Source organism: Armigeres subalbatus, chromosome 1 (genome assembly GCF_024139115.2).
Source record: "Armigeres subalbatus isolate Guangzhou_Male chromosome 1, GZ_Asu_2, whole genome shotgun sequence".
In the NCBI taxonomy this organism is placed as follows: Eukaryota; Metazoa; Arthropoda; class Insecta; order Diptera; family Culicidae; genus Armigeres; species Armigeres subalbatus.
Window position 1 is genome coordinate 55,579,881 of NC_085139.1, and position 26,823 is coordinate 55,606,703.

Here is a 26,823-nt window from a genome sequence, read left to right on the forward strand (position 1 = left end):
GGGGAAATGTTACACAAAGATAAGACTTTAAAATCCAAGACGAGTCAGCCTAGGGCTGAAAGTCTTGCAAAAAAAAAGATACGTATATAACAAAAAGTCTTAACAATTCTTCCGTTTTATCCACTACAATCAACTTTGTTTGAGATAAAATATTTAAGCTTTTTTAGTGGAACGTGGTCAACTGTCATAAGACGAGTTTAGTAGGTTCTAAACTCCTCTGATGACAGTTGGGCTTTGTTTGTATCAACAACAGACGTATTTCGTTTTCTACTTGAAAACACCTTCAAGTAAATGGAACAAATGTAATGTTTCATAAATGTGTTTCATGTTTCAATCATACTTACCAGTTGAAAGTTGAATGAGAACATCATCAAAATTTAGGAGTTCAAAATAGAACAGCGACGTAAAGTTCTAGCTGTATAGTTCCCATTGGGTAACTTAAACTTAAAGTTGGAAGGATTCATTCTCATTTTCAGTGAACACAAAACTTAGCCAAATTGAAGCTTATTCATTATTTTATTCCACTACCTTTACGGATTTCCCACAGTGGTCAACGTTAAGAACATCGATCCTCCTGATTTATTATTACACTCGATCCATCAACTTCAGCCTCCAACACGCTCCAGAAGTTTGTTCGGTCTTTTGGGAAATAGTTTTGTGCCACACTTCTACAGAAAACGGCAACCGTTCTGTCGAATGATTCTGACGCCTGCAAAAAATGTTTTATGTAGAAATCGCATTTAGAGGTTCATTAAAATAGTTTGACTTTACCTTCATCGAATATATTGAATCAGTTTCACTTGTGAGCGATTCTAATCGATTGCATTGATCTCGCATATGTCGTTTGAACAAGATCATGAAGTCGAGCAGAGACGACTGAATTAATGGAACAAATCCAATTGCTTGCGGTTCCACAGGAAAAACGGTAAGTACGAAGAGAAGGTGAACGCCCTAGAAAAAAACAATGCATCAATTATTGGAAAGCTTATCATTAGTATGCATCGGTACTACTCACATGCATATACTTGCTGCATTCGCGACCCGCCCCGCAAGCCTTCTCGAACTCAAACGGAATCATCGCTACCAATCGCTTGTGCCACCGATAAAATCGACGATTATGGAACAATAACGCACCCTCCCGTAGCTGCTCCAGCACCGTTACATGATGGCTTTTAGTATCTACTGCTTTAACGTCGTCCAAATCGTCGATAACAAAATTCGTCAAATCCAGTGAAAGAATTTTCAGCAGGTGGACTATAAGTACGGATGACAGTACAAGATTCGATTCGAAAGTCAACGCTTCTAACAATGCTTCAACTATGTCGTCCAGCTTAGACCACTCACTGAAATCGGTCTGATCCTGAAAGGACATTTCAACGAATCGATATAGACAGCTCCAAAGTTCCCTAAGAAATCGTTCATTTTTGGCCTTGCCACTCAGTCGAAATGCATTTTGGAACACAACTTCGTGAATATTGCTCTTTTTGATCAACGATCGATGGCGATCGCTTAGCAGAACGTTGAACAATCTCAACCCAACTGTCTCGTACTCAGGGTCATGGAATTCAACCAGGGATATTCCTACGGAGAGGACAAACGACGCCAACGTTTGCGTCAATTCGCTCTGGTTCTTCACATACAGGAACTCACAAATTCTAACAAGTCCCACCACGTCCCCCGGATGATACATCCATTCCTTTCCTTTCAGAACCTTTTGATAGTGTTCCCAAATCAGCTTCAGTGTTCTCTCACTGCCCATCCCAGTCAAAATCCTTTCCAATAGACCCTTTTTGTGTATGTCCGACAAGCGCTTCCGGTAGGTCACATTCTCAGTTTGAAACTCATACAGCTCCCCTGGCACATACAACTGTTCCGCCACCATCAAAGCCAGATTGACTTGAAATTCCAAATTGCCGCGATTGAACTCATCGAAGCCGACCAGCTCGGTCTCGTATTGGGCCAACAAGTCGAACAGCTGCGGCAGTGTTTCGTCGAGGATGACCAAGAAGTCACGGAACGTTTCCGGCTTCAGCTGGGCTTCATCGATGTTTCGCGTCAGGCGGGGGAGTTTGCAGCACTTAATAAGACCGATGGCACGCTCCAGCAGAACGGTGTTTTCCTCATCCATGGTTGGGTTTAGCTATAATAAGATGAGTGAAGTACATAGATTAATTAAAGTGGTTTGATTTGATTACGATTGGGGGTAAATTATTTTATTTTTTTATAAGTTTTGATCTAATGTATGGCTATGCGTTTCAAAACTAATTACATCACATTTGCTTGTCAAGCTTGGAGACAAAAGGCTGATTTGAAATCTTGTTCGGTTGATTAACCAACCATGAATGGCGGAATGCAAACACAGTTAGTTGGCCTACCAATTAATTTGTTAATAAATTGCTTCGACGTTGCTCTATATGTGTAGGTATCCAATTAATAAATGAGCTGATGAGCATATCGCAATGATATCTTGTTGATTTTTTAGGAAAATCACAGAGATCTCTATTGGGCACAAAATGAACAGCCAGGTATTTGGCATAGCGGTTTGTCCCGTCACCACGCTGCCACAAATCAATTCTCGCTTAACTTTTCAAAAGGACCAAGTAACATTTTTTTCATGAATTAATTTGAGTACTGCAAACGAAATCTTTCATGTTTTTCTGTTCATTGCACTATTCAAATTAATTCATGAAAAAAATGTTACTTAGGTCCTTTGGTCCTTTTGAAAAGTTAAGCGAGAATTCGTAGTGTGATCGTTGTGTACTTGCCTAGATTACGGGTTTTGCAAACGCTGTATTGACGATTAGAGGTTGCAATTGCTTCTTTAAAGAAGAAGAAGTCGAAGGATGATATTTGAAAAATATTGCACGGGGAAGCATACGGGAAGTTTTTTAAAATTCTTCTAAAAAATGATAGGAGTAATTTAATTAAAAACGGTTTGCAATACGAGGTTGGACTTTCCTTCTACTGCATAATAAACGCAATTTTTCGATTTCAAATTATATTTTATGATATCATACTTAGTACACAGTATAAGAAAAGTCCAAACCCGTACGGCTTTCCGTTTTTAATTAAATTGCTTCTAGAATTTTTGAGAAGAGTTTTGAAAAAAAAAATCCGTATGCTTCCCCGTGCAATATAAATATCATCCTTCGACTTCTTTGTTTTCATGCAACATACAATCGCCAATAGCGAACAGGGTTTGCAGAAAACGCTCTTCATAGATAACGAGCAACGATCAAAGAAAGGCAAAAACTGTTCCGAATCATAACAAGCCATGATAACAAATTTATCAAACTTGTATACAAGTGCGAGAAAACAAAATCGGATAGGCAGCCCCCACACAGAAGTGATGATTTTTGCTTTGTTTTCGCTCATTTTGTGTTGCGGACCACACAGCTGTGTAGAACAAGTTGAAATGCATCATCAGAACCAGTGCTCCTCACGTTTGGAGCTTTTTAAAAGAAATTTATCATGAGGTATAGCATCCCGAATCAGTTCTTTATCATGGAAGCTTGCGAAAAAAGTCTCTCGCGTTGTACTACATATCGTATATTATACAGAGACGATAAGTGAGGGACTTTTGTCGTTTTCGGTTTTAGACCTGGGTCAGGTCCGACCCCGACTCTGAATAACCGAACGAAAAACGAATCGGGATCGAGTCAGTATGATGGTGTTAGTGAGATCTCAAGCCCTATCATCTGTTTTGTTTTCAATTCGCACTGCCAGCTGATAGGCAGAAATATAAATATTTTATCAGATTTTATACAGATTTTATCTTTTGAATTTTGTTATTAGTGTTATTTTGTTTCTTATTATATAAATTGAATGGGGAAGTCTGATTTTTCTTCTGTTAATTGTTTATTTTAACAATGACAGTTAATCCATCAATAAATTTATGTGATTAGAAGCTTGTGATGAATGGCGACGGCAATGTAGATTGCCGTGAAGGAATTTTGGCGCTCTGGAACATTTCCGGTAATTATGCCAATCCGTGTTTCCCGATAAACTGTTATACTGGTTCTAAGTGGCGTTCTGGATAACAGTGATTGTGTTACATTTGAATTATCAATTATGCCATTCAAATGTAATAGAACATTTTTGTATTTTCCTCCCAAGAGGGGATCCTTTGGGATAAACCGCGATTTCGCCAAAACTGCAAAAACCAAATATACAAGAAAGGCAAATAATTTTTCTCTACATAATTTTCCACTACATAACAGGAGATTCAACATAATAAATATCAACGGGGTAAAATATGTTTTTGTCGGTTTATTAACGAATTACAACTAAAAATCCTTCTTCCACTCTAAAATTATGCTCAATTCGTATAAAACTGTTGCTAAATTTACATTTGAATTTATTTTCTGGCCAAGTATCATCTGGAGTGTTACTAGGTAGCAAATATACCCTCTGCAAGGTGAATAATTAATAAAACTATTGTAAATAATCAGAAAAACGTATCATTTTTTGATGGCAATATAGTTATCACTGCCATATAAAGGGTTAATACATTATGTTTATATTCTTCAAATTCTTAACCTTAAACAAATTAATCACAGAGCTGCAATAACGAATAAAATAATTGTATGAACATTTTGGTATAAATAATAATCCGATACTCCGGTACGCTATTTTCCCATTGAGAGAACAATTATACCTAAAGCATATAATCGAATACACAACGTAATAGTGAATAAAAATCATCAAAATTTTTAACCATCATTTTGTTTATAACGGAGCTACCGTCTGAAGTAATCTGCAAAAAATATGTCGGTATCTGAACCCATTTCACCATCAGAGAAACTTGAAGACAACACACAATTAAAATAATCCATTTTTACGTGCAAGACAGCAACAAAATTGATAAATTCAACAAATGAAACAAAAACGATTAAAAGTCAAATACCCATCCGCACCCTTCCGTGTCTTTCATGTTTTCATTTTCCTTTAGCGTAAACCAATGAAAATAAATACTAAGGTATGGAAATCCATATACTGTGTGCGTGCCTTTCGTGTATGGCGAAAAACCTTTCACTACTACATTCGAACGAGCTCCCATAAGAAGCCGTGCAAATATGTACGTCACCATTTGCTGTTTACATTTTCTATCATCCACTAATACACTTGCATTTGGTCTTCTTCCTCACCTTCTATCTATTCTCATTGAGCGTAAACATAAACACCTGTTTGACAGTTTGTGTTCGAATGTATTGGTGAACCTAGGTTCGATCTCGATAAATCGGCAGAGCGAACCTCGTTCGTTTTGGGTCGGATCTGGTGCGGATCGCGATCCAACCTGAACGAATAACCGAACGTTTTGACAGCTGTTAGAGCGGATCCGGGGAACTAGAACTAGGTTCGACCCAGCAATAACCGAAAACGACATTTGTCATTCTCTTTTGGATTTAAACCCTGATAGCGAATCAACCAACCAAGCTTATATGGTTCAACACACCACGTTCGGTTTTCGTCTGCACACACACACACACAAATATCATGTTAATATCATGTTAACAAAAGTTCCGTTCGGGAGAGTTTCCGCTACCGGGAAGCTTCTAGTCGGAGTAGGCTAGATCCACCGCCGGGGACTATGCCGAGTAGCTCGTGACGCGTCGAATAATCGGCTTTGGGTAGTCGAAGCGCCAGTGAACCGGACGTTATGCTCCACCCGGAATCTCTGGACCGACTTTGGCATCCAACCGGTTTCCCGTTGAAGTGAGAAAGTGCCTCGGACTATCTAGGTGAGACATTAGTGTTGGACACGCAATAAACTTCCACGGGTCGTCGGTTTTCGGGGAAGCTCTCGCCGCCGGGGGACTTCCCGTCGGAGTAGGATAGATTCGCCGCCGGGGACTATCTGAGTAGGATGCGAGCACGTCGAGAGCTAAATGGCTCAAAGATACAGTGGTGCTAAATGGCATGAGGAAGAGAGGCAGTGAGCGTCAAAGATTAAAAGACGCGCAAACCGAATAAAAATGCTTCGATGAGAAAAATGTAGCGAACTAGCTGTGCTTGCTAGAGGCTGAGCACGTGAAGTGCATGAGCACAGCCCCCCTCCGAAGTATTGACATCCAGTAAGTCCCGGGGGGAACAGGGCATGTGAAGAGAGGGTAACTCAAGTAACCTTCTGTTACTTGAGTGGGTTTAGTGGGTCCGGCGGGCCGGCCTTCTGTCGACCGCGCCAACCCCACTCCCTGAGTGATAATTTCAGGTGTCTGTAAGCAGATTTGCCTTCATCCCTCTATAAAAAAAAAAAAAAACACACACACAACACACACACACACACACACACACACACACACACACAGGGGCAGGCAGCAGGGACTTTGTCCAAGGGCTTGACGACCTCTCCCCATGGCCACTGCGAGTTAGAGGGCCTGTCTAGGATGTGGTGGGGTTTGACAGTGGGCTCTGTTGAACCTCTATAAAAAGCTGCATGTGTCTGCAAGCAGGCCCTATCACAGCGACCGTGCGCCGCTCAAAGCACAAAAGCCCAACAGGAGTGCCAACCGGCACATCAGGATTCATACCAGTAAGATCCTGATTATGGTATACTGGTCACGGCAAACGACATTGGACGATTCTCGGTTTTTGGATAGGATTAGGCGTATATGGGCTGACAGTCGAGCTATTCTGTTTCCTGAGTAAAAAAGAGTGACATCTTTTTGAAACGGCAGGCAGGCTAATGGTTCGACTGCCTCCGTCCCGGTAAACAACCTGGCAGGCCTCCGGTAACGCTCAACACCTGTCACCTATACTGGTGGGTAGTAGGTTCAGATGTAACATTTCTGATCTACGTCGATCCGGCTCTGAACACGGTGCTATAAGGCACCGGAGTCAACCCTTGCATGGACCTCACTGTTTACAAAGGCACCCATGGGATCACTAAAGGCGACTATCTACAACAGGTAGAGATAACGGCCCGGAGGGGGGGACCCTTTTAACATGGAAACGAATACAAAAATCAACGAAGGAGCAGGCGGAGCGATTGTTTTCGCAAAAAGTGGGAAGCTACAGCGATCTCCAGTGATGGCGCAGGCAGCAGTAGCAAGTACCAGCAGTTTGGCCAAGACTTCTGAGAACCAGGCAGGCCAACAGGAGCTAGGATCCGAGAATATGGTGTCCACACCAAAATCGGCAAGTAGTGTTATTCAGGAGGAACTACAACTTGGGAGGTCCAACCTGATGGAGGTGCGGAAGCGAGTCAACGAGCTTTATGACTTCGTGAAGGACAAACACAATGTCCACACTAAGATAAAGGTTCTAGTGACGAGCATCAAATCCGCCGTTAAAGCTGCCGAGCACGAACAGAACGCGCTCAAAAGAAGAGCTGAAGCAGCTGAAAAAACGCTGAGAGAGGGAGCGGAGCATACAGCAGACACACAGCAGACACCAATGAGCATCCAAAATACTCGCACGGAGAAGCGAAGCAGGGACTCGCCAGGAGAGCAGGAAGTCCCGAAGAAGCAGCGGAACGTGCACGATTGTGCTAGCGTACTGAAGGATGGCGCCAAGAACGGTGAATGGCAAACCGTAGAAAGCCAGCGAGAGAAGAGGAAGAAGCAGAAGGTGACTGTGGAAAAGAAGAAGGAACAGAAGAAGAAAGAAAAACGTCTGGTAATCGAAGCGAGTGACAGGACGACGTATGCAGCAATCCTAAGGAAAGTGAGAGAAAACCCGGATCTCAAGAACTTGGGAGAGAAAGTAGTGAGGACTAGGAGTACCCAGAAGGGGGAGTTGCTGTTCGAGCTGAAGAAAGATTTAACAATCAAAAGCTCGGCCTTCCGGGAGCTCGTTGCCAATTCCTTGGGCAGTGAAGCAAACGTAAGAGCTCTTACACAGGAGGCAGTAGTCGAGTGCAGAGACCTGGACGAGATTACGTCGGAAGACGAACTGAGGGAGGCACTTGTCTCACAATGTATGCTGAGTGAGGTGCAGATGACGATCCGGCTGAGGAAAGCGTACGGTGGTACACAAGTAGCAGCGATACGATTACCAGCAGTTGCTGCCAACAAAATGGTGGAGGTGGGCAAGGTGAGACTCACTCCGCGGGTCACCAAAGAGATGGAGAGATGCTTCAAATGCATGGCGTTTGGACACCAGGCGCGAAACTGCAAAGGTCCGGATAGATCCGGTCTATGTAGAAAATGTGACGAGGAAGGACACGTTGCTAGGGACTGTACGAAGCAACCGAGATGCTTGCTCTGCAAACCGGATGATGGAAACGACCATACGACGGGTGGCTTCAAATGCCCTGCATACAAGAAGGCGATGTCGGGCCGAGATTAATGGAGATCATCCAGTAGAATCTTAATCATTGCGACACCGCACAGCAACTGTTGTGGCAGTCGACAACAGAAGCAATGTGCGACGTGGCAATTATTGCTGAGCCGTACCGGATCCCTTCTGACAACGGCAACTGGGTGGCGGATGTTACGGGGATTGCGGCTATCCAAGTGATGGGCAGATTCCCTATCCAAGAGGTTGCAGACAGCTCTAACGAAGGTTTTGTTGTCGCCAAAATCAACGGGATCTTCGTGTGTAGCTGCTACGCACCCGCACGGTGGACTTTAGAGCAGTATAACCGGATGCTGGAGGCACTCAAGGAGAATCTGATCGGCCTTAAACCCGCAATCATCGGAGGCGACTTCAATGCTTGGGCAGTGGATTGGGGAAGCAGGCTGACCAACGCCAGAGGTTACAGTTTGCTGGAGGCGCTTGAAAGCTGGAAGTCAGACTGTGCAACGAAGGTACCGTTAGTACATTTCGCAGAGACAGCAGGGAGTCCATAATTGACGTGACGTTTTGCAGCCCGTCGCTGGTGTGAAACATGAACTGGAGAGTTTGTGAGGACTACACTCATAGTGATCACCAAGCTATCCGGTATAGTGTTGGTAAACGGCTACCGACGACGCGGAGAGGAATAAGGACTACCGGGCGAAGATGGAAAACGAAGGACTTTGACAAGGAGCTTTTCATCGAAGCACTTCGAGCTTCGAGTGGATTCGAGGATTCAAGTGAGGAAGTTTGCGGCACGACCGCCGAGGGATAGAGACAACGTAGCAGTGGATCTCAACAAGCCAGTCGGCGAACTACCCTAAGCTAGGGGCCGGAATTTTAGAAGAAGTGCATGAGCACAGCCCATGAGCAATTAGTGGTAGTAGTGTAGGCGACAACCCCTTCGCAAGAGGTGGGTTGTTCAGGTCTCCGCCTAGGAGGCCAGAAGCAATAGTCGGCAGCTTGGTGCGCAGCGCCAGCGTGGGTCACTTAACCATCTCCCAGGCTACGCCGGTAGAGGTTATAGACGGCCCATGGCTTGTGAAGGCGATGAACCGCAAACGCGATGGGCTTTCGGCCTTCAAGGTGGCGACGCTGGACGCTGGACGCCATCATCGACTTTGCGTCATCGAAGCATAATATCAGTAAGGACCTCAAGAGGAGCTTGCTGAAACTTCGAAAGTCGATGTTGGACGCCAAGCTGGAGAGGGCGGTCGGGACTACCAAGTGTAAACCCGTGAAATCCGTGGAGTCGAGGTCTACCCAGACTGAGGCCAAGGATTCGCGGACTCGGGCAAGGTCGAATCGACCGAGGGCGTGCCAGCGAAGACGGTGGTGCCAAAGTCTACTCAGACTGAGGCTCAAGTATTCGCGGGCACGTCGGGGGTCACTGCTCCAACGGAGCAGACACAAAAACGGGGGAGACAGTCTCCAGGGAATGAGCTCCCTGGGGGCTGCTCCAAAACGCGGAGGGTTACTACCCCGAACAAGGGTAGTGGGGCTAGGAAGCTGAACCCTAGCCAGGTACCTCCCAAACCGGGGGAGGAAGGACCTGGAAAGGTCCGTCCACCCAGGAAAGACGGTGGTAAGGAGTTACGGCAGGCTGAGAGCTCTCAGCCGCACCAGACCAGGGAAATAGAGGGGGATGACGCCTCCTGGACCCTGGTCAAGAACAAGAGGAAACCGAAGACGTCAAGGGCCGAAAAGAAGTCCCAGGCGAACGCGGGTAGCAAGAAGTCACGCAATTCTTGCAAATTTATGATATTTTCACTCACCCGGGAGTATGGTGAAAACAACTCAAATTTGGCTTCTTCCACGGAACAGCACACGTTGAATCGATGCAGCTCTCTTTGTTTATAATAACATTAAAAAAAAAGAGTGAGGAAACTACCTACCATTGAGTTAAAATTTTGAACTTCGTGCTCAAAGTTGAGTTTCAGGTGCTTTATTTTTTCTGTGTGTATAATATCATGGGTCTCCGAGACTTCTACAAAAAGTTCGATTTTGGAGTAAAATGATAGCCTAAAATTTTGTTGTACGAGAAAGGCAAAAAAATGAACATAAACAAAAGTTACTGGCGAAGCACGAGAAGCATACCACGCGGTTGCGTCGTTGAGGTAAACAAAATACGAATTAATTTGCGGACCTTAGGGGTGATTCAAATATGACGTTCACTTCTTTTTGGGATTTCTAGAGCCCCCCTCCCCCCTCTGTCACGCTTTTTATACCTATGTATACCTTGTACATGAACTGTCACAAAATCTTAGACTCCTTTCCCCTACAAACTGTGACATCATTTTTGAACGACCCCTTACCGAAGAGACGTCCATACCTCACGACTGTTCGATTGCGAACAAAATAGGAACTCGCTTCGCTGATTGAGACCCGCAATGTTTTTGCTGACAGGTAATTGTTGATGATTTTCTCCAAGTAACTGGGAAGAATGTAGCGATGTAGTTTGTATACCAGGCCATCATGCCATACATTGTAGAACGCCTTCTTGACATCGAGTAAGGCCATGGCGAAGGTTTTTGAGACAAACTTGTTCCGACTGGCTGAGACTGAGGACGTTGGTAACTCGGGTCAGTTGGTGTACGGTTGATCGACCTCGTCGGAAACCAAATTGTTCCTCGAGCAAGATGTTGTAGTGTTCGGCAGACTCAAGTAACCGTCTGTGAATCGCTTTTTCAAATAGGAGCGCTATTGGGGGAATCTATGTAGAACGCACTCTCATTGTTACTGTGGTAGTATCTTACATGACATGCAACCAATTTGAATCCACGCTCAATAAGATGCTTTGATTTTCTCCATTTATTTACATGCTGCCTTTATTTAACGTAAGAAAAATTGCTTGTAATATAAACAGAAACCCATCTGTATCTTTTGTTTGTTCAACAATCATTCGTCCCAAGGGGGCTGAAAAAAACATCCACCTTGAAGACGTTTTGAGTAACGTTGGGTCAACATTTTGTCCTTTTCGCTCGAGACTTTCGCTGGTTTCAATAAAATATTGTGGACATTCATCGTCGTTTTTTGCTATTTGGCGTCAAAACCAAAAGTAAGCAAGTCCCGACCGGTGAAATAATTCTGGTTGGATCTCCAATATATGAAGATTTATAACTGTAAGTGCTCAACCGCAGCATATTAGGCCAAGGTTTGAGCCATATACCCTATCCCGGAAATTGTTATCACAAGCCTTAAAAGCTTAAAATGTTCAGTTGGATTCCGAGTAGGGAACAAAGAAATATTTCATGTTCATCCATTGAATGGTTAGTTCCGTGAAAACTCAAATTCTAACTTCACTCACAAACATTATTATTCACCGCCGAAGATACGCTAAGCTGCCAGCAAGGAGTGTTTACTATGAACACAAACTCTGTTCCAATTTCGTTTGTTCCTATCGTTCACATTGCTCCACGGGGAAAACTAAGCAAACACATCGCCAATGAAGAGCCCCCCTTCTACCCCGATAAAGAGTTCAAACGGCAACCGCTTTCCCCACATCACACTTTACCGGAACTGATGGTGGTTGATGGGTTTTGAAATTCTATGAAGTGTCAATTTCCCCTGTGCACACGCCGGACGGATGGACGCGCTCTGTCGGCAGGCTGCTCTCGTACGTACAGAACCTAAGTCAATAATGCGCCTCAAAATAGCATGTAAATTGGATAGCGTAGATGTGCCATATTCCAGCTTCACGGTGGGCAGATGTGGCGCTACGCCGGAGGTGCCGCAAACAGGCAGAGGGAAGCTGTTTTTCCGAATTCATAACCGAATTGAAACAGCATTTTCCGCCCGTGGTGCAGACACAGGGAGGCGTCATGTAGAAGCCACGCGATTGTGCACAGGGAGAGACGAATGGCCATAATATTTTCATATCCACTTATTCAATTTGAATATTACTGCTTGAAGGAATGGAATGAAATTGTTCAAATACCTACACAATTTCGTGTTATTTCCGTACAAAAACAGGGGAATTTTTAATACGCAAAACGCCTCTAATGTGGGGAGCCACATCACAAGGCCACGTGGTTTCAAAATGCTCCCCGGATGGGTGTGTGCTCCACCATCTCTATCCCAGTCTATCAAAAAGGAAATGAGACACACTGCTGCTGGTTACTTGGGTGGTGAGAAGAAGCTTTGCGGAGATTCTTCTTTGACACAACTTTGGTACAATGCTTGCTTGGATGGAACACCATTTACGAAGCCAACGCGAGCCAACCACAGCATGATGATGGTTATGAAGAGACAATATTCTCTAAATCAGATTACCATCGATTTCCGAATCAATCACCGTAGCAACAACGCCACAAATCAAGGGTTCGGTTGGCGAAGGAAGAAGTGCTGTGCCCCATATGAATTCGTTTCATTGTGCAGCTTGGCAGTTTCAAGAGTAAACTGACTATGATTTCCAGGAACCTAATAAATCCGAACAATTGGGATTATTCCTAACGTTGAGATCAAAAAAATTCGGTTCTTGTTCCGATCTATCATTTTTCCGATTTAGCGATTTCAGTCAGTTGACCAATTTACACCAAACTATTCCGCACAAAATTAGATCTTCATCAATTGAGGAGATATCAAAAGTGATTCGATAGAAGGCTCGGGTGCCAAGCCGCGAGTCTTTCGGCTCCCCAAGACTAATATTATACATTAAGACGACAATCATGATTGTAAAATCAATAAAATAATGGCTCCGTAATGCCTGCTGGCGCTTGAGCCTTGAAATAAAAAAAAAGGCTCGGGTAAATACAGGGCCGCATTTAGCCGGAAGGTGGCCCTGTGGCCAACAGGTTGAGGGGGCTCCAAAATGTACAAAAAAGGGTGGTTTTGGTACATAAGAAATGTGGGGTCCCGGGGCCACGCCCCCCCGGCCCTGGGAAAATATAACTTTACAAAAGACTCAGGTGCACTGGTAAAAGTGATCAATAATTAATTATCCATTTTTTTTACAATTTATCCTAAGGTAGCACGATATTTTTTTATATCATTTCTGACAATGACCTGTGAGTTAATTTGCAGTTATTACTTCTGAGAAATCCGGAACGTCCGTAAAAATGATCATTTACTATAGTTCGTCCTAGAGCAGGGGTTAATTCATAGTCAATACTCTTTATTATACAATTATTGTATAGAGATCACCACCTTCACCATAGGTATAATAAGGCCGATACAAATATTTATTTTATTTTATTATTTATTACAAAAATTTCTATCAGGGGGATATCCCCTAGTGCCGGGCACATAAGCCATTTAACGAAAATCATCGTGATTATAATTAATTACATATTATTCGGCAACTCGGCCGTACGAAAATCATTTTTTTGTTAAATATCTTGGCATATGTTTCGAAATGGACAAATTGATATGAAATTTGCGAAAAATAATTCATGTGTCTTGGAGGGACTCGAACCCTCAACCTCCTAGGTTGGTTGATAGGAGTTTGAGGGTTCGATTCCCTCCAAGACAGGTGGATACTTTTTCGCAAATTTCATATCAATTTGTCCATTTCGAAACATATGCTGTGCATACTGCATATGCACAGCCAAGATATTTAACAAAAAAAATCCGGATTATGTTTACTTGTATTTATACCATATACACAAAATATGATCATTGATGATTTATCATAACTATATTTGTGATCTCCAGTAGCCTTACGAGCAAAGGCGTAGGATTGCCAATCCGGAGATGGCGAGTTCGATTCTCGGTCCAGTCTTGGTATTTTTCGGGTTGGAATCTTTCTCGACTCCCTGGTCAGTGGATATATGTAGCAGAAATTAAGCTTCGTTATATTGTAATCTGTTTGTTTAAGGTTTAAGGCACTCCAATCTCTATGTACATCATAACTCAAGATTGGTAGTCGTGAGAAACTTCCAATCTACAAGGCAGACAAAAATAACCTCTTTTTTGTTAACATCCGATTACCATAAACATTGCAATAATGTGAACGATTTCAGTCCGAGTTGGCCACAGGATCACTCAGACATTTTTTCAATGAGTCATTTGATTTCTTTGAACTAGGCAGGATCACCTGAGCTTCATTTGAAACAACTATTGGGCTTCTACTTGATTGTACATCTGACGACCTGAACTCAAGGACGTTTTGGATGGCCTTTAGTCTATTGAAATGGAGAAAGATCGGTATAACGTTTCTTGGCAGGTATACAAGGATCTGTTGGGAAGGGTTTTGATAGCTGCCGAAAACATATTGAGGCCGTGGTTGCGTAGATCTTACGAGCCGAACTTCAGAACATTTCGCGCATTCTAGAATGTCAATATAGGGCACGCAGGAAAATTTTCCAATCATAGCAGAAAATAAAAAAAAACACAGACATTTTCGAAACTCATGAACACATGGAGGGGTCTAGCGGGGCGGCACCTAAGTCAAAAGAAAGCCCTACTAATCCCTTATGAAAAAAATCCGGGGTCATGAAATTTGGTCAACGCTTTACTGAGAACGAGTAGCTGGTCATACCCCGGATCAGGTGCCCTGGAGGAAGTGGCCACTTATCGATCCGAATTAAACAACGTCATGCGACGTATCAAACTTCATAATTTTTCAATACCTGTCTAATTTTTATTTTCTGTCTATGTCCATCGGGCCATATCTCCGGATCAGGTGCCCTGGAGGAAGTGGCCACATCGATCTAGATCAAATAATGTCATCCGACGCATCTAACTTCATGATTTTACAATACCAGTTCATTGCTGGCAATTTTGTTTATTTTCTGTCTATGTCCATCTGGTCATACCCCGGATCAGGTGCCCTGGAGGAAGTGGCCACTTATCGATCCAAATCAAACAACTTCATGCAACGTATCAAACTTCATGATTTTACTCTACCATTTATTTGCTGGCAATGACATTAATTGATTCGGATCGATAAGTGGCCACTTCCCCTAGGGCACCTGACCCGGGAACATGGCCAGATGGACACAGACATAGAATATACGAAATTGCCAGCAATGAACTGGTATTTCTTTTCCAATGACTAACAGAGATAAAACCAAATACTAACAGAAACAAAACAAATAATTATTGCCAAAAAAGTTCATTTTCTGCCGGCGACAGCCAAATCGATGAAGACGCCACTTTAGTGGAAAATTTCTACAGCCACCACTTATCGGCGACCGACGCTCGGACTGACAGACACCAAGCGATAATGTTTTGTACTTCGAAGAAATTTTGTCTTGAGTCAAATTTCTTTTGTTATTCTTCTCAACAAAACGTATTTTGAACCACTAACAGCTCATAACCAAATTCAGAATCTTGCAAACAAATTTTACTAAATGCTTAAAATGTGTAAGTCTTTTCGAAGCCTTGGGAGAGCGGACTGGGCGGAATCCCGATCAAAATAGCTCGCGCGCGTAGCAGTTTTCTTGTATCTAATGAAGCAATCCCATTGGCCCCGCCCCCTCGTTAATCGTTGAGTGCACATCATATTTACACTTATAACAGATCGCAAAAGAGGCGGGGCAAAAGGGCTTACTTTATCGAATAAAAGAAAGCTGCTTTTCGGCGCGCGTGCCGAGTAGGGATGCATGACCTTCTGGGTTAATATCCCGACTAGACGAGCATAACAAAAACTTAACTCAATTTTACCATATTGTGATATTTATAACTTAATTTGATACAATTCTGCTCTTTTTTTTTACTCATTTCGTTTATTTTTACAGGCTCAGATGTTTACAATAAAACTCTACGGAGCCAAAAGCTCATAAAAAATTCAAGTTTATTCTGAAGTTGGTTCTGATGTGCTGTGAGAAGCATTCCTGCGAGAGGTTTTCTTCGGTGGCGACCGGTCTATGGAACTTGCCGTAGTTAGATCTATTCGCTGATTCGCCAATCGTGATTGTTTTGTCTCCTCCTCCTTCCTCAATACGCTTTCTTCACGAACCAGATCCGATCAGTTTTATTTTTGAAACTCATTGTTTCCACCATCTTCTCGCGTTCGATCATAGAATCCGGGATGGACACAGTTTCCGCTCGTTTTGTTGCTGTCGACTCAGTGTCTAACTCAACTGCATCCTCTTCGATTACCTCATTTTCCATTATTTCTACTGACGATTGCTCCGGTGCTGTTCGTTCAAATCCGACCACCACTCCGGAGTATGTTCGGTTTTGTCCATCTCTGCTTTTCCCTACTTGCTTGCCATAATCCTGGTTTTCCCGACTCCTATTCTTCCATTGTGGGCACAAGTCCTTCCGATGGCCTTCCTCTCGACACACGAAGCATTTATTTCGAAGCTCTTGGTAAAATATTCTGCCGGTCCAATTCAGTACTTCAAGCGACGGTGGAACTTCCTTCTGAACATCCAGGTATACCCCTCGCACACCAGTAAACATATGATCCAATCCTAAGTTGCGCGGAAATCTTTCCCGGATCACGCGCTCTGCTTTTCCGTATTCCACCAGATGCGACAATAACTCACTATCCGGTAATTCAGGTGGTAAGTCAAATACACGGATGTAGTGGACATTACTGTCTGCAATCACCATATTTACTTCAACTGTCTTTCCACTAGAATAATGAAACTTTCTTGGTTCCACATTTTTCTTCAATGCATCCTGCATTGCATCCAGTGAAACAAATTTAACAAACAGTGATCTGTCCATTGCTGTTTTGTTAACAGTTTCCATAGACGATACATCAACATCTAATTGCCGCACAAACCCGGCGATCTCAACCCAGCTCGGCCGGGGAGCAGAAACAGGGAAACGAAATTGAACCGTATTTTCTATCATTTCGCACTCTATTATCTACCGCGACAAATAAAGCAGGCGACAAGCAGACAAAGCAAAAAAAACTAAACTGATCGGTACCTACAACGTTGCCGTAGTCCGAAACCAACCTGCTGCTAGACGTCCACGATTGACGAAAGCAGAATAACAACTGGACAATTCTGTTCTTAGTAGCGATTATTTTTCGAATGTTTTAACAGGATTTTATCATAATATGATTCAAAAAATGCTTAACACCGAATTGCCCAACAGTAGTCAATTAAAATATATGTAGCAAAGTCTCCCAGCCATAGATATCACAACGGGAAATCCGTTATCGCCGTTTTTGTGCATTTCATTTATTTAGTGTACATCTAAACAGATAACGCTGAATCAACAATTTGACGCCACAACCACAATACACGGTTCGAGGCTGCATCTCTCCATCCTCGAATGCCCACCTCGCTCGCTGCGCTCCACGCCGTCTCGTACCTGCCGGATCGGAAGCGAACACCATCTTTGCAGTGTTGTTGTCCGGCATTCTTGCATCATACCCTGCCCATCCTACCCTTCCGGCTTTAGCTATCTTCTGGATACTGGGTTCGCCGTAGAGCTGGGCGAGCTCGTGGTTCATTCTTCGCCGCCACACACCGTTTTCTTGCACAGGTTGGTTAAGCCCACGAGCATGTACTTTGTCTTGGACGCATTCATCACCACTTCAACTTTTGTTGCTTCACGTTTCAGGCGGGTGTACAGTTCTGCCACCTTTGCTAAAGGTTCGGCCGACAATGCCGACACTTTTGTACGAACTGTTCATGATGAATTTGGAGAAGCACCTACAGGAACAAGGAGTACTACCCGAAAAATGGTGAGATACGTCAACGACATCTACCCATATACATCGAATTATTCGTATCAACATAAAATGGCAGCACTTTATCACATGATCCACATGATGCAGACGATACCCCTGAGCGAAGAAAGACAAACGAAGGAACTACAACACATCTTGGAAACAGCAAAGACCAACGGATATCAGGAGAAGATATCGGTCGAGGAAATATGTACCTCTTCTAGTGTTTCAGGTAGCGTGTTATCTTCACTTGTTAATGTTATTGGCTGTAGAACTTATATGCGGCCTCCCTAGTGCGTTGAAGTTGTTAAGTGCGTTCACAGGATAGGAACGCACGGTGTGATTGAAGGCCAAGCGTCGTTGCGTGATATTTCTATATCCTCGTGTACATCCAGAAAAAATTTACGCCGTAGTTGAAAGTCTGTTTGTAGTCAGAAGCTAGCATTGCAGTGGCGCTAGTTTTGGTGGTTCCACGAATACACACTGTAGGCAGCTGGTCGTGCAAATATGACAGGAACATCCGCACAATATCCATATTTTTTGGGTCCCGTAGTCGTGCTTTTAAAAAACGTTGATCACCAGACGCAGATTGCTCTGTGAGTTTGACTATAGGTGGTCGCATTGGGTCCAGAAGAGGAGGATGCTCGATGTCCACTTGAAGTCGGCTTTCGCTGCTGCAAGGAAGTTGTGCTGTATGCTGCTGCTGTTGTTGGCTTTGTGATTGTTTATTGTTTTCTAAACTAAATTAATTTAATTTCTTTCTAAAATTAATTCGTTTTGGGCCGAGAGACCAGAAATGGGATGGTCGGTGATAGAGAGTGGACCGGAAAATTTAACTTTAGCAACAGCCAGTTGTTCCATGTCTTTACCCGTGTGTTTTTGCATATGATCTTTGCCATTTGCGGGTGGTTGACAACCAATACGAGTGAATTGTTGTTTTCTATTCTTCCACCATTTTCTAGCCGTTCATGAATAAAACTGTCATTCATCGGAAGGGTTCCCTGTAAACCCTTTCATCTTAAGCGGGTCTTCAGATTCTAAAGCTCAGTATTGTGCGTCCTCGCCCTTCCGTCTCGTGCGAGTTAGCGTTTTTTAGCTACCGGGCTCGACACATAGCCTTCTACAGTCAAACCTCCATGAGTCGATGTTCTATGACTCGATATCGACTCATGGAAGCAAATTGTTCCATATTAAAAAATGTTTTCTGGGTTACTGTGATGGTCCCTCCAAAGAGCTTTCCAAGGTTTTGCTACTCCACATCTCGATTTTTCCATGAGTCGATGGTCCCTTCAATATCGACTCATGGAGGTTTGACTGTAATTAGCTTCTTTTGTCACGTAGGGCTGCCCAGGTATTCAAATTTCCAAATGACCGCCTATGGAAGCTGAGCGAATTCATCCGGGATGGCTGAACCTCACAGATCACATAAAATTGTCGTATGCTTAGAAGACCTCTGATCTTATCATCTTTCTGCAGATTAAGCGTGGGACAAATTATAGCCGAATGCGGATGTCCGTATGGTTCAGGCCAAGTGCGCAGTTTTACGGTCGCGTCTTTTCAATCACGTAAGTATAGGAACAAGCTTTCGTGACTGATATTCGATTAACTGATTTGCGGATCGTCCGCAGCCTGGTAACGTGCTGCTGTTCCGTGCTGAAATTGGCTGAGAAAATTGAGGTAACTTCTACGTACAGCAGAGGTCACTCCGACCTTAATCTGAACAAATGGGACGTGCATGGACTGCTTTATATCTTACTTAGAATATCGTTGCCTGGAAACGCCATAAAATATGCCTTCAAGTGTTCCTAGAGATTTTTTTTTAAATTTATCTATCAAGGAGTGCTACCGAAGGGCATAATAATTATTGTTCACATGTGGTGCACATGTAAACAAGTTTTCAAACATTGTATTTAAACTTGTTAAAATCGTTCGTCGATATCGAACCCTAGATCGATTGATGTTAGCTAGAACAGGAACAAAGGGAATGACACTTAAGTGCATTGCCATAAACAACAGATTTTTGGTTTCACTTTCTCCTTTTTCTAACATTACATCAACGGAATGGACCGTGCTGACGGACAAACAGAAATATGTTATAAGGCATTTTATGAGACAGATCGAAACAGCTGATTTTCTCGCGTTTATCTACTTTGACAATTAGTGGGAGCCCGTTTGTTTGGTAATTTCGCGCTGAACATTCCGATGGGTCCTATCATCAATTCTGCCTGTTCTACTTTTTGTCTACCAGGACTTTAGAACAAAGTTTTTCATATGATTCTTAAAACATGTCGTTAGATTATTCATACCATTGCATTCTAAGCATGAAATGCTGAAGAAAACACAAATGAAAAGTAAAACGTTACAAACATTATTTTGTGTTCGGACCTAACGGAATGTTCACGCAGAATCATACCAAAACAAAACATTAGAAGTAAATAATCGGGCCACCGCGAAACGTCTCATAAAATGCCTTATTCAAGAGAATTGCCTTCAAGATAAATAGCCCAACGCAAGCCCGTAGTCTGCAGGTGTTTACATATCAAATTGCTAAAACGCATTTCCATGTGTTCTGAACTGGAGAGCTATTTATGAATTCCTATTGTGATTTCAATTCCAAATTTAATATTTATCCGGTAATTCATTTTTTGATTTGGTAGATGATTTAAAAGGAGCACAAGGTTGAAGAACGTGCGAAGATGTAGTTAATTATCATACCTACTTCTCACGCGACCGGAATCGCAATTTGTTTTTACCGGGAGCTATGCAGACAATTTTTACCGCCATCCACATCGGATTATTTTTTTTTTTCTCTTTTTCAACAGTCACACGCCTTTGCGTTGACAATATATTCGAGGCGAGCGTGGCAACGGGCCTCTGCCACCTGCAGACATCCACTAGAAAAGATGGGACTGGATCGGTGATCCAACAGGTGGTGTGCGGAGTGCGGAGTACGAGATTGAGTTAACCGATTGTATCCCAGCTACATCAGTCTGATGGACGTCTAAACATAGTCAAATACTGCACAATGAATTCCATTTTGAAAAAGTTTATTCAATTCCTGATTCCCATTAACCTATGTCAATCGAATGCAACTTGTTGGGAGCAAACGGTTAATAGTGAAATCCAAAAAGTAAGAGCACATTTTGCGCACACATACAAAAGATATTTTAGTTACTAGATAAAGATTGTCGCTTCGGTTCCCTTTGTTCTGCTGTCCGAAACATGTGTGGTACATACCTGTCAAATCGTATGGATTTTCCTTCTTTGACATTTAGCTCCCCTATCCCCGCCAGCAAAAGATGTTCCGGACAGCGACGACAGCGACAATATTTATCTAGTAACTAAAATATCTTTTACACATACGCACAGTCATTGACTCAAGTCAATGCACCGAGTTGATAATCGATTCAATGATGAAATTAGTTTACGAGAAGAAAAAATGTCGAATGTTCAATCAAAAATAATTTTTAAACTAATCTTTGAAAAACGGCATACGCCATCATATAATGGGTTGTAGATGATTGAGTGCACACAGTGGTGTTAGGAATGGTAAAATCGTGAGCGGATTGGTTGGAACGGTAGCGTGGAGGAGGTGTGTAACATCATATTTCCAAAAACAAAATAAAAGGAAGCAAGAAGCTAATCGAGGGGACGTACAATGGAAAACTACTGGAAGTAGTTTGGAAATTTACCGAGCCAAGACGCGCGTTTACCGATTATGTGTGTGTGGATAGGATTGACACGAATGCGTATGATTTTTACAAGGATCGTCGTTCGGTTTGTTGGTTTTACCGACGACATTGATATTATGGCACGTAAATATCAATGCAATAATGCGGCACGTATTTTACATTGATAATTTGAAGGAAGCTTGCCTTCGATTGATGAGATTAGTTGAACGGATCAGAGTGAACATAAAAGCGTCGATTGAAGAATTCTCTATCATTCGAAGATTATCTTATTTTAAACGCTTTCAGGCTCAAACAACCATAATTATACTGATCTCTTTGCACTCACTCACCTTTACTCATGGGTACTTAGCACTCCAAGGGGTACATAGGGCCAACGCCAACGTAAAGGATCTCCATCCGATGCGGTTGTTCGCTTCAACCTTGATCTGGGCCCAGATTTCAACCGATTTCCGTTAGTTCTTCTTTGAGGCTTCGTCGTCACGAGTCCCTGGGGGGGGGTATACCCCATTAGGCATAAGTACGTTAGGCATAATGGACGTTAGGCACAAAATGATCCAAAGAACAGCCGATGACATAAAGAAGGCAGAATTATGCCAAACGTCCATTATGCCTAACGTACTTATGCCTAACATTGCGGACCCGTCCCTGGGTATATGGTTTCTCCTTTTGCTCTGATTCTTGCCTGCTCTAGCGCAGCCTTCGCTTCTCTACGCTCAATCTTCCGCCAAGTTGCATAAGTTAAAGACTTCTACCACTGAGTGCGCAACTAACCCAGGATAGCGTTCACTTATACGCTGCCACCTTCCAGAACATCCGCTGTCCGAGTTCTCAGTACTTCATCGATCGTTCTACTCACAGCTGGATCTTCTTGTCGACGTGTGTTGAATCGCCCTGCGAGCCTCCCGCCTTGCGCTGAATCCAAGCAATGTTTATTCTAATCTCGTCAATTACAAGGAAATGTCAGCGCTAAGTTTATTCCGGACATTTTCTATAGAAGGGTTAGTGTAGATTTTGTACTGATGAAGATGTGGTCGATTTTATTTTCAATATGTTCTCCAATCACCATGTCATTATTACCACGGCGGCATTCAGTTCGCTATAAAAATGCTTGTCCTGTAGCAGCATTCATGTTTCTAATTCGTGTTCATAGGAGATCACTTTTCGGGGCAGCAGGGACTATGTCCAAGGGCTTGACGATCCCTCCCCAGGCCATCTGCGAGTTGTGGGGCTTACCTAGCATATGGTGGGGTTTGACAGTGGGCCCTGTTAAATTCATATAAAAAGCTGCATGTATTCCCAAGTAGGCCCCACCAAAGCGACCGTGTGCCGCTCAAAGCGGACAAGGCCAAGTCCTGGTGTCAGGTGAGACACAAAACAGACCTGACACGACGGCCCTCCGACTAGACAGGAGGTTTGCGTAGGCCCAATAAGCTGCCTGGAAAACCAATAATTACGAGTAATATAACAGATAATACGACTCGATATAATCGGAAAAGACCTAGGCGACGAATGAGGGATCACGATTGGAAGCTTGGAACATGGAACTGCAAGTCGCTAGGTTTCGCAGGTTGCGACTGGATGATCTACGATGAATTACATCCCCGCAACTTCGACGTCGTGGCGCTGAAGGAGATTTGTTGGACAGGACAGAAAGTGTGGCAAAGCGGGCATCGAGCTAAATCTGTGACACCACCAACGAGCTGGGAACCGGCTTCATAGTGCTGGGTAAGATGCGCCATCGTGTGATTGGGTGGCAGCCAATCAACGCAGGGATGTGCAAGCTGGGGATAAAAGGCCGTTTCTTCAACTATAGCATCATCAACGCGCATTGTCCACACGAAGGGAGACCCGACGACGAGAAAGCAGCTTTCTACGCACATCTGGAGCAGACTTACGATGGATGCCCACTGCGGGATGTCAAAATAGTCATCAGCGATATGAACGCACAGGTAGGAAAGGAGGAAGTGTATATACCGGTCATCGTACCAGAAAGTCTGCACACCGTATTGAATGATAACGGCCAACGATGCATAAACTTCGCAGCCTCCCGCGGATTGGTAGTCCGAAGCACCTTCTTTCCCCGCAAAAATATCCACAAGGCCACATGGAGATCACCTAACCAAGAAACGGAAAACCAAATCAACCACGTTCTAATCGACGGTAAATTCTTCTCCGACATCAAGAACGTCCGCACTTACCGCAGTGCGAATATTGAATCCGACCACTACCTTTTTGCAGTATGCCTGCGCTCAAAACTCTCGACGGTGTACAACACTCGTCGAAGTCGAACGCCGCGGCATAACATTGGGCGGCTACAAGACGGTAGACTAGCCCAAGAATACGCACAGCAGCGTCGGCGTACGGCGCAGCGTCTCTTGAAGATGGCTGGAGTGATATTCGATCCGCCATTAGTAGCACCGCAACCGCTGCACTTGGCACGGTGCCCCCGAATCAGAGAAACGACTGGTATGATGGCGAATGTGAGCAGTTAGTGGAAGAGAAGAATGCAGCATGGGCGAGATTGCTGTAACACCGCACGAGGGCGAACGAGGCCGGAACCTTCTTACGAACGAGCGTGAGGTGATCGAAAGGTGGCGGCAGCACTACGAAGAGCACCTGAACGACGATGTGGCAGACAACGGTGGCAGTATGGTAACGAACCTAGGAGCACGCGCGCAGGACATACGACTTCCGGCTCCGAATCTCCAGGAAATCCAGGAGGAGATCGGCCTGCTGATAACCATCTATTTAAGGGAAAATCATGGAGAAAGACCCGTTACGCAGAATATGTTGGTATAAAGACGGAAAAGTCCCCTTTAACTGGTTTCTAGAAGGCTTTTTTCCTTTATTGTCGAGTTTTTGGGTGTATATTTTTTGTCATCCAAGAAATCCCTGGAATAAGGCTTTTCGACCTAATTATGCTTTCTCAAATATGCTCTTTGTAGTACAAGAATAGAATGCGTTCAAAGCATCTGATCTTGGGTCTGTAGATCGCTGAAGTTTTTAAGTGATGAACTTCTTTTCATGAAAAAATCACGTTAATAAAGATTTAAAAAAATGTAGATCATTGGCCTTCACTTCAGAAATTTCTGCGATCATCTTCGATACACATATTCTAACATATATTCTACAATGGGCACATAACATATTTGAAACATGGTCAATGATTTTTGTTTACGCATGTAGATCTGAAGGTCTTTATTATTGGGGTTTCTTGGATAATCAAGAACATCGTCCATAAACATATTCTATGTTGCACAATGGACACATAACATATACAAAAGATAACATAATAACATATTCAGAACAGGCGATATTATATGAATTTAGGCCATTTTGTTTTAACACGTTGCATATATACCGCATAAAAAACTAATTTGATGTACGTGTTGAAATCGCACACCAATACCTGCAGATTTATTTAACAGCAATCCATCGAATATTGGAATGGACGAATGAAAAATGGCATGGACGGAAACAGATTTTCGTAAGACAAATTAATAAAAATTGGAAAGGTATTTTTCTTAATGATCCATAATTTTTTCATTGCGCTATTAGTACTCAATGGAAAGTAGGGACTCTAAAATACATGTTACATACAACTTAGTAAGAGTCAGTGGTTGGGCTAGCGTTTAAACCAGGTGTGAAAACTAAGCAGTACCAACTACGACGGGAATTAGATCACAACCCTAGTAAAAACTATATTGGAAAGGGTAATAACTTGAGTGATTAATCAATTAAAACGTTTTCAGGCAGTTTCAAATTAAAAAAAAAAACCAGATTAATCCACCTAGCAGTGATGGAGCCTTTCTCGTGAGTTATAAAAATAGTATTTTGGCCATAACTTTTGAGCCCATAGTCCGATATAACCAGGAAACAATGGGACAGGAGTCCGCGTTGAATGCAACTTGTTGCGAGCTAATCGGTTAAGGATAAATGCCTAAAAAATGAGTGAGAAATTTTTACGCGCTTGTTTTTGGTATAAAAAAATGTATTTTGGCCATAACTTCTGAGCCCATAGTCCGATCTGGCCAATTTTCAATAAGAAACAATGGGACAGCACCATGCGTCGAATGCAACTTGTTGCGAGCAAATCGGTAAAAGATAAGTGCCTGAAAAATGAGTGACATTTTTGCATAGTTTTGCGCACACACACACACATACATACATACACACAAACACACACACACGCACACACAGACATCACCTCAATTCGTCGAGCTGAGTCGATCGGTATTTAACACTATAGGTCGCCGGGCCTCCTATAAAAAGTTCATTTTCGGAGCGAACATATAGCCTTTACGTATACTTTGTATACGAGAAAGGCACGAATTATCCTAAATGTCCCTCCAATTCTTGGAGTTCCTTCTGAATTTCCTTCCAGACTCTTTGTCTCGTAAATTCTTCTTCTTCTTATTGGCATGTCATCCCCACACTGGGACAGAGCCGCCTCGCAGCTTAGTGTTCATTAAGCACTGCCACAGTTATTAACTGCGAGGTTTCTAAGCCAAGTTACCATTTTTGCATTTGTATATCATGAGGCTAACACGATGATACTTTTATGCCCAGGGAAGTCGAGACAATTTCTCATCCGGAAATTGCCTAGACCGGCACCGGGAATCGAACCCAGCCACCCTCAGCATGGTCTTGCTTTGTAGCCGCGCGTCTTACCGCACGGCTAAGGAGGGCCGTAAATTACTTTAAAAAAATCTGTAGTAAAAACCTCCGCAAGTTCATCCTGAAAATGCTTCAGGCATCCCATCGATTTCTTTCAGGAATTCCATCAAAAATTCTTCCAGGTTTTCCCTTGAAAAATTTCCCCAGGGATTCCTTCAGAAACTCCTCCGGAAATTAATTTAAAAATTCCATCAAAGAGGGAATTCTAAGAATTGCTTTGGAACTTGGGAACTTCTTCCAGGATTCCATTCGAAAATTACGTTACGAAAACGTTATAAAACACCTAAAGAAATTATTCTGGAAACTCCTGTAGGGATTCCTCTAGCAATTCTTTTGCAAATTTCTTTGGAAATTACTTCAGTAATCCTTTTAGACTCCTTCAAAAATTGCTTGAGACAACCCCTCGGAAATACCTTTGTAAAATACTTTGGAGATATCTTCGGAAATTGCTCCTAAATTTCTTCGAGAATTCCTTTACGAATTTAAATTCTTTCGGAAATTTGGAATTCCTTTGGATTTTTATTCCAAATTTCTTTAGAGAAACTCCTCAAGGAATTGTTCTGGAAATTTGTTTGGGAATTCTTTCAAAACTTCTTATGA

The 26,823-nt window shown here is 43.0% G+C and overlaps 1 protein-coding gene across 4 annotated transcripts in view; it reads right to left on the reverse strand.

The window, feature by feature from the left end:
* Window positions 1–503: 503 nt before the first annotated feature.
* The window catches only part of LOC134225805 (uncharacterized), a 135,488-nt gene continuing 109,168 nt past the window's right edge, over window positions 504–26,823 (reverse strand). The window contains exons 1-4 of one of the 4 annotated variants that reach the window (XM_062706185.1): window positions 20,574–20,733; window positions 1,016–2,140; window positions 772–951; window positions 504–709 (exon numbers count right to left, since the gene is read on the reverse strand). In XM_062706185.1, the coding sequence (XP_062562169.1) occupies window positions 557–709; window positions 772–951; window positions 1,016–2,128 (1,446 nt within the window). In that variant the 5' untranslated portion in view covers window positions 2,129–2,140; window positions 20,574–20,733 and the 3' untranslated portion in view covers window positions 504–556. Of the gene's footprint in view, window positions 710–771; window positions 952–1,015; window positions 2,141–2,375; window positions 2,543–20,569; window positions 20,734–26,823 lie in introns of those variants that run through there. The other 3 variants (XM_062706176.1, XM_062706193.1, XM_062706167.1) reach the window with 3 other exon arrangements.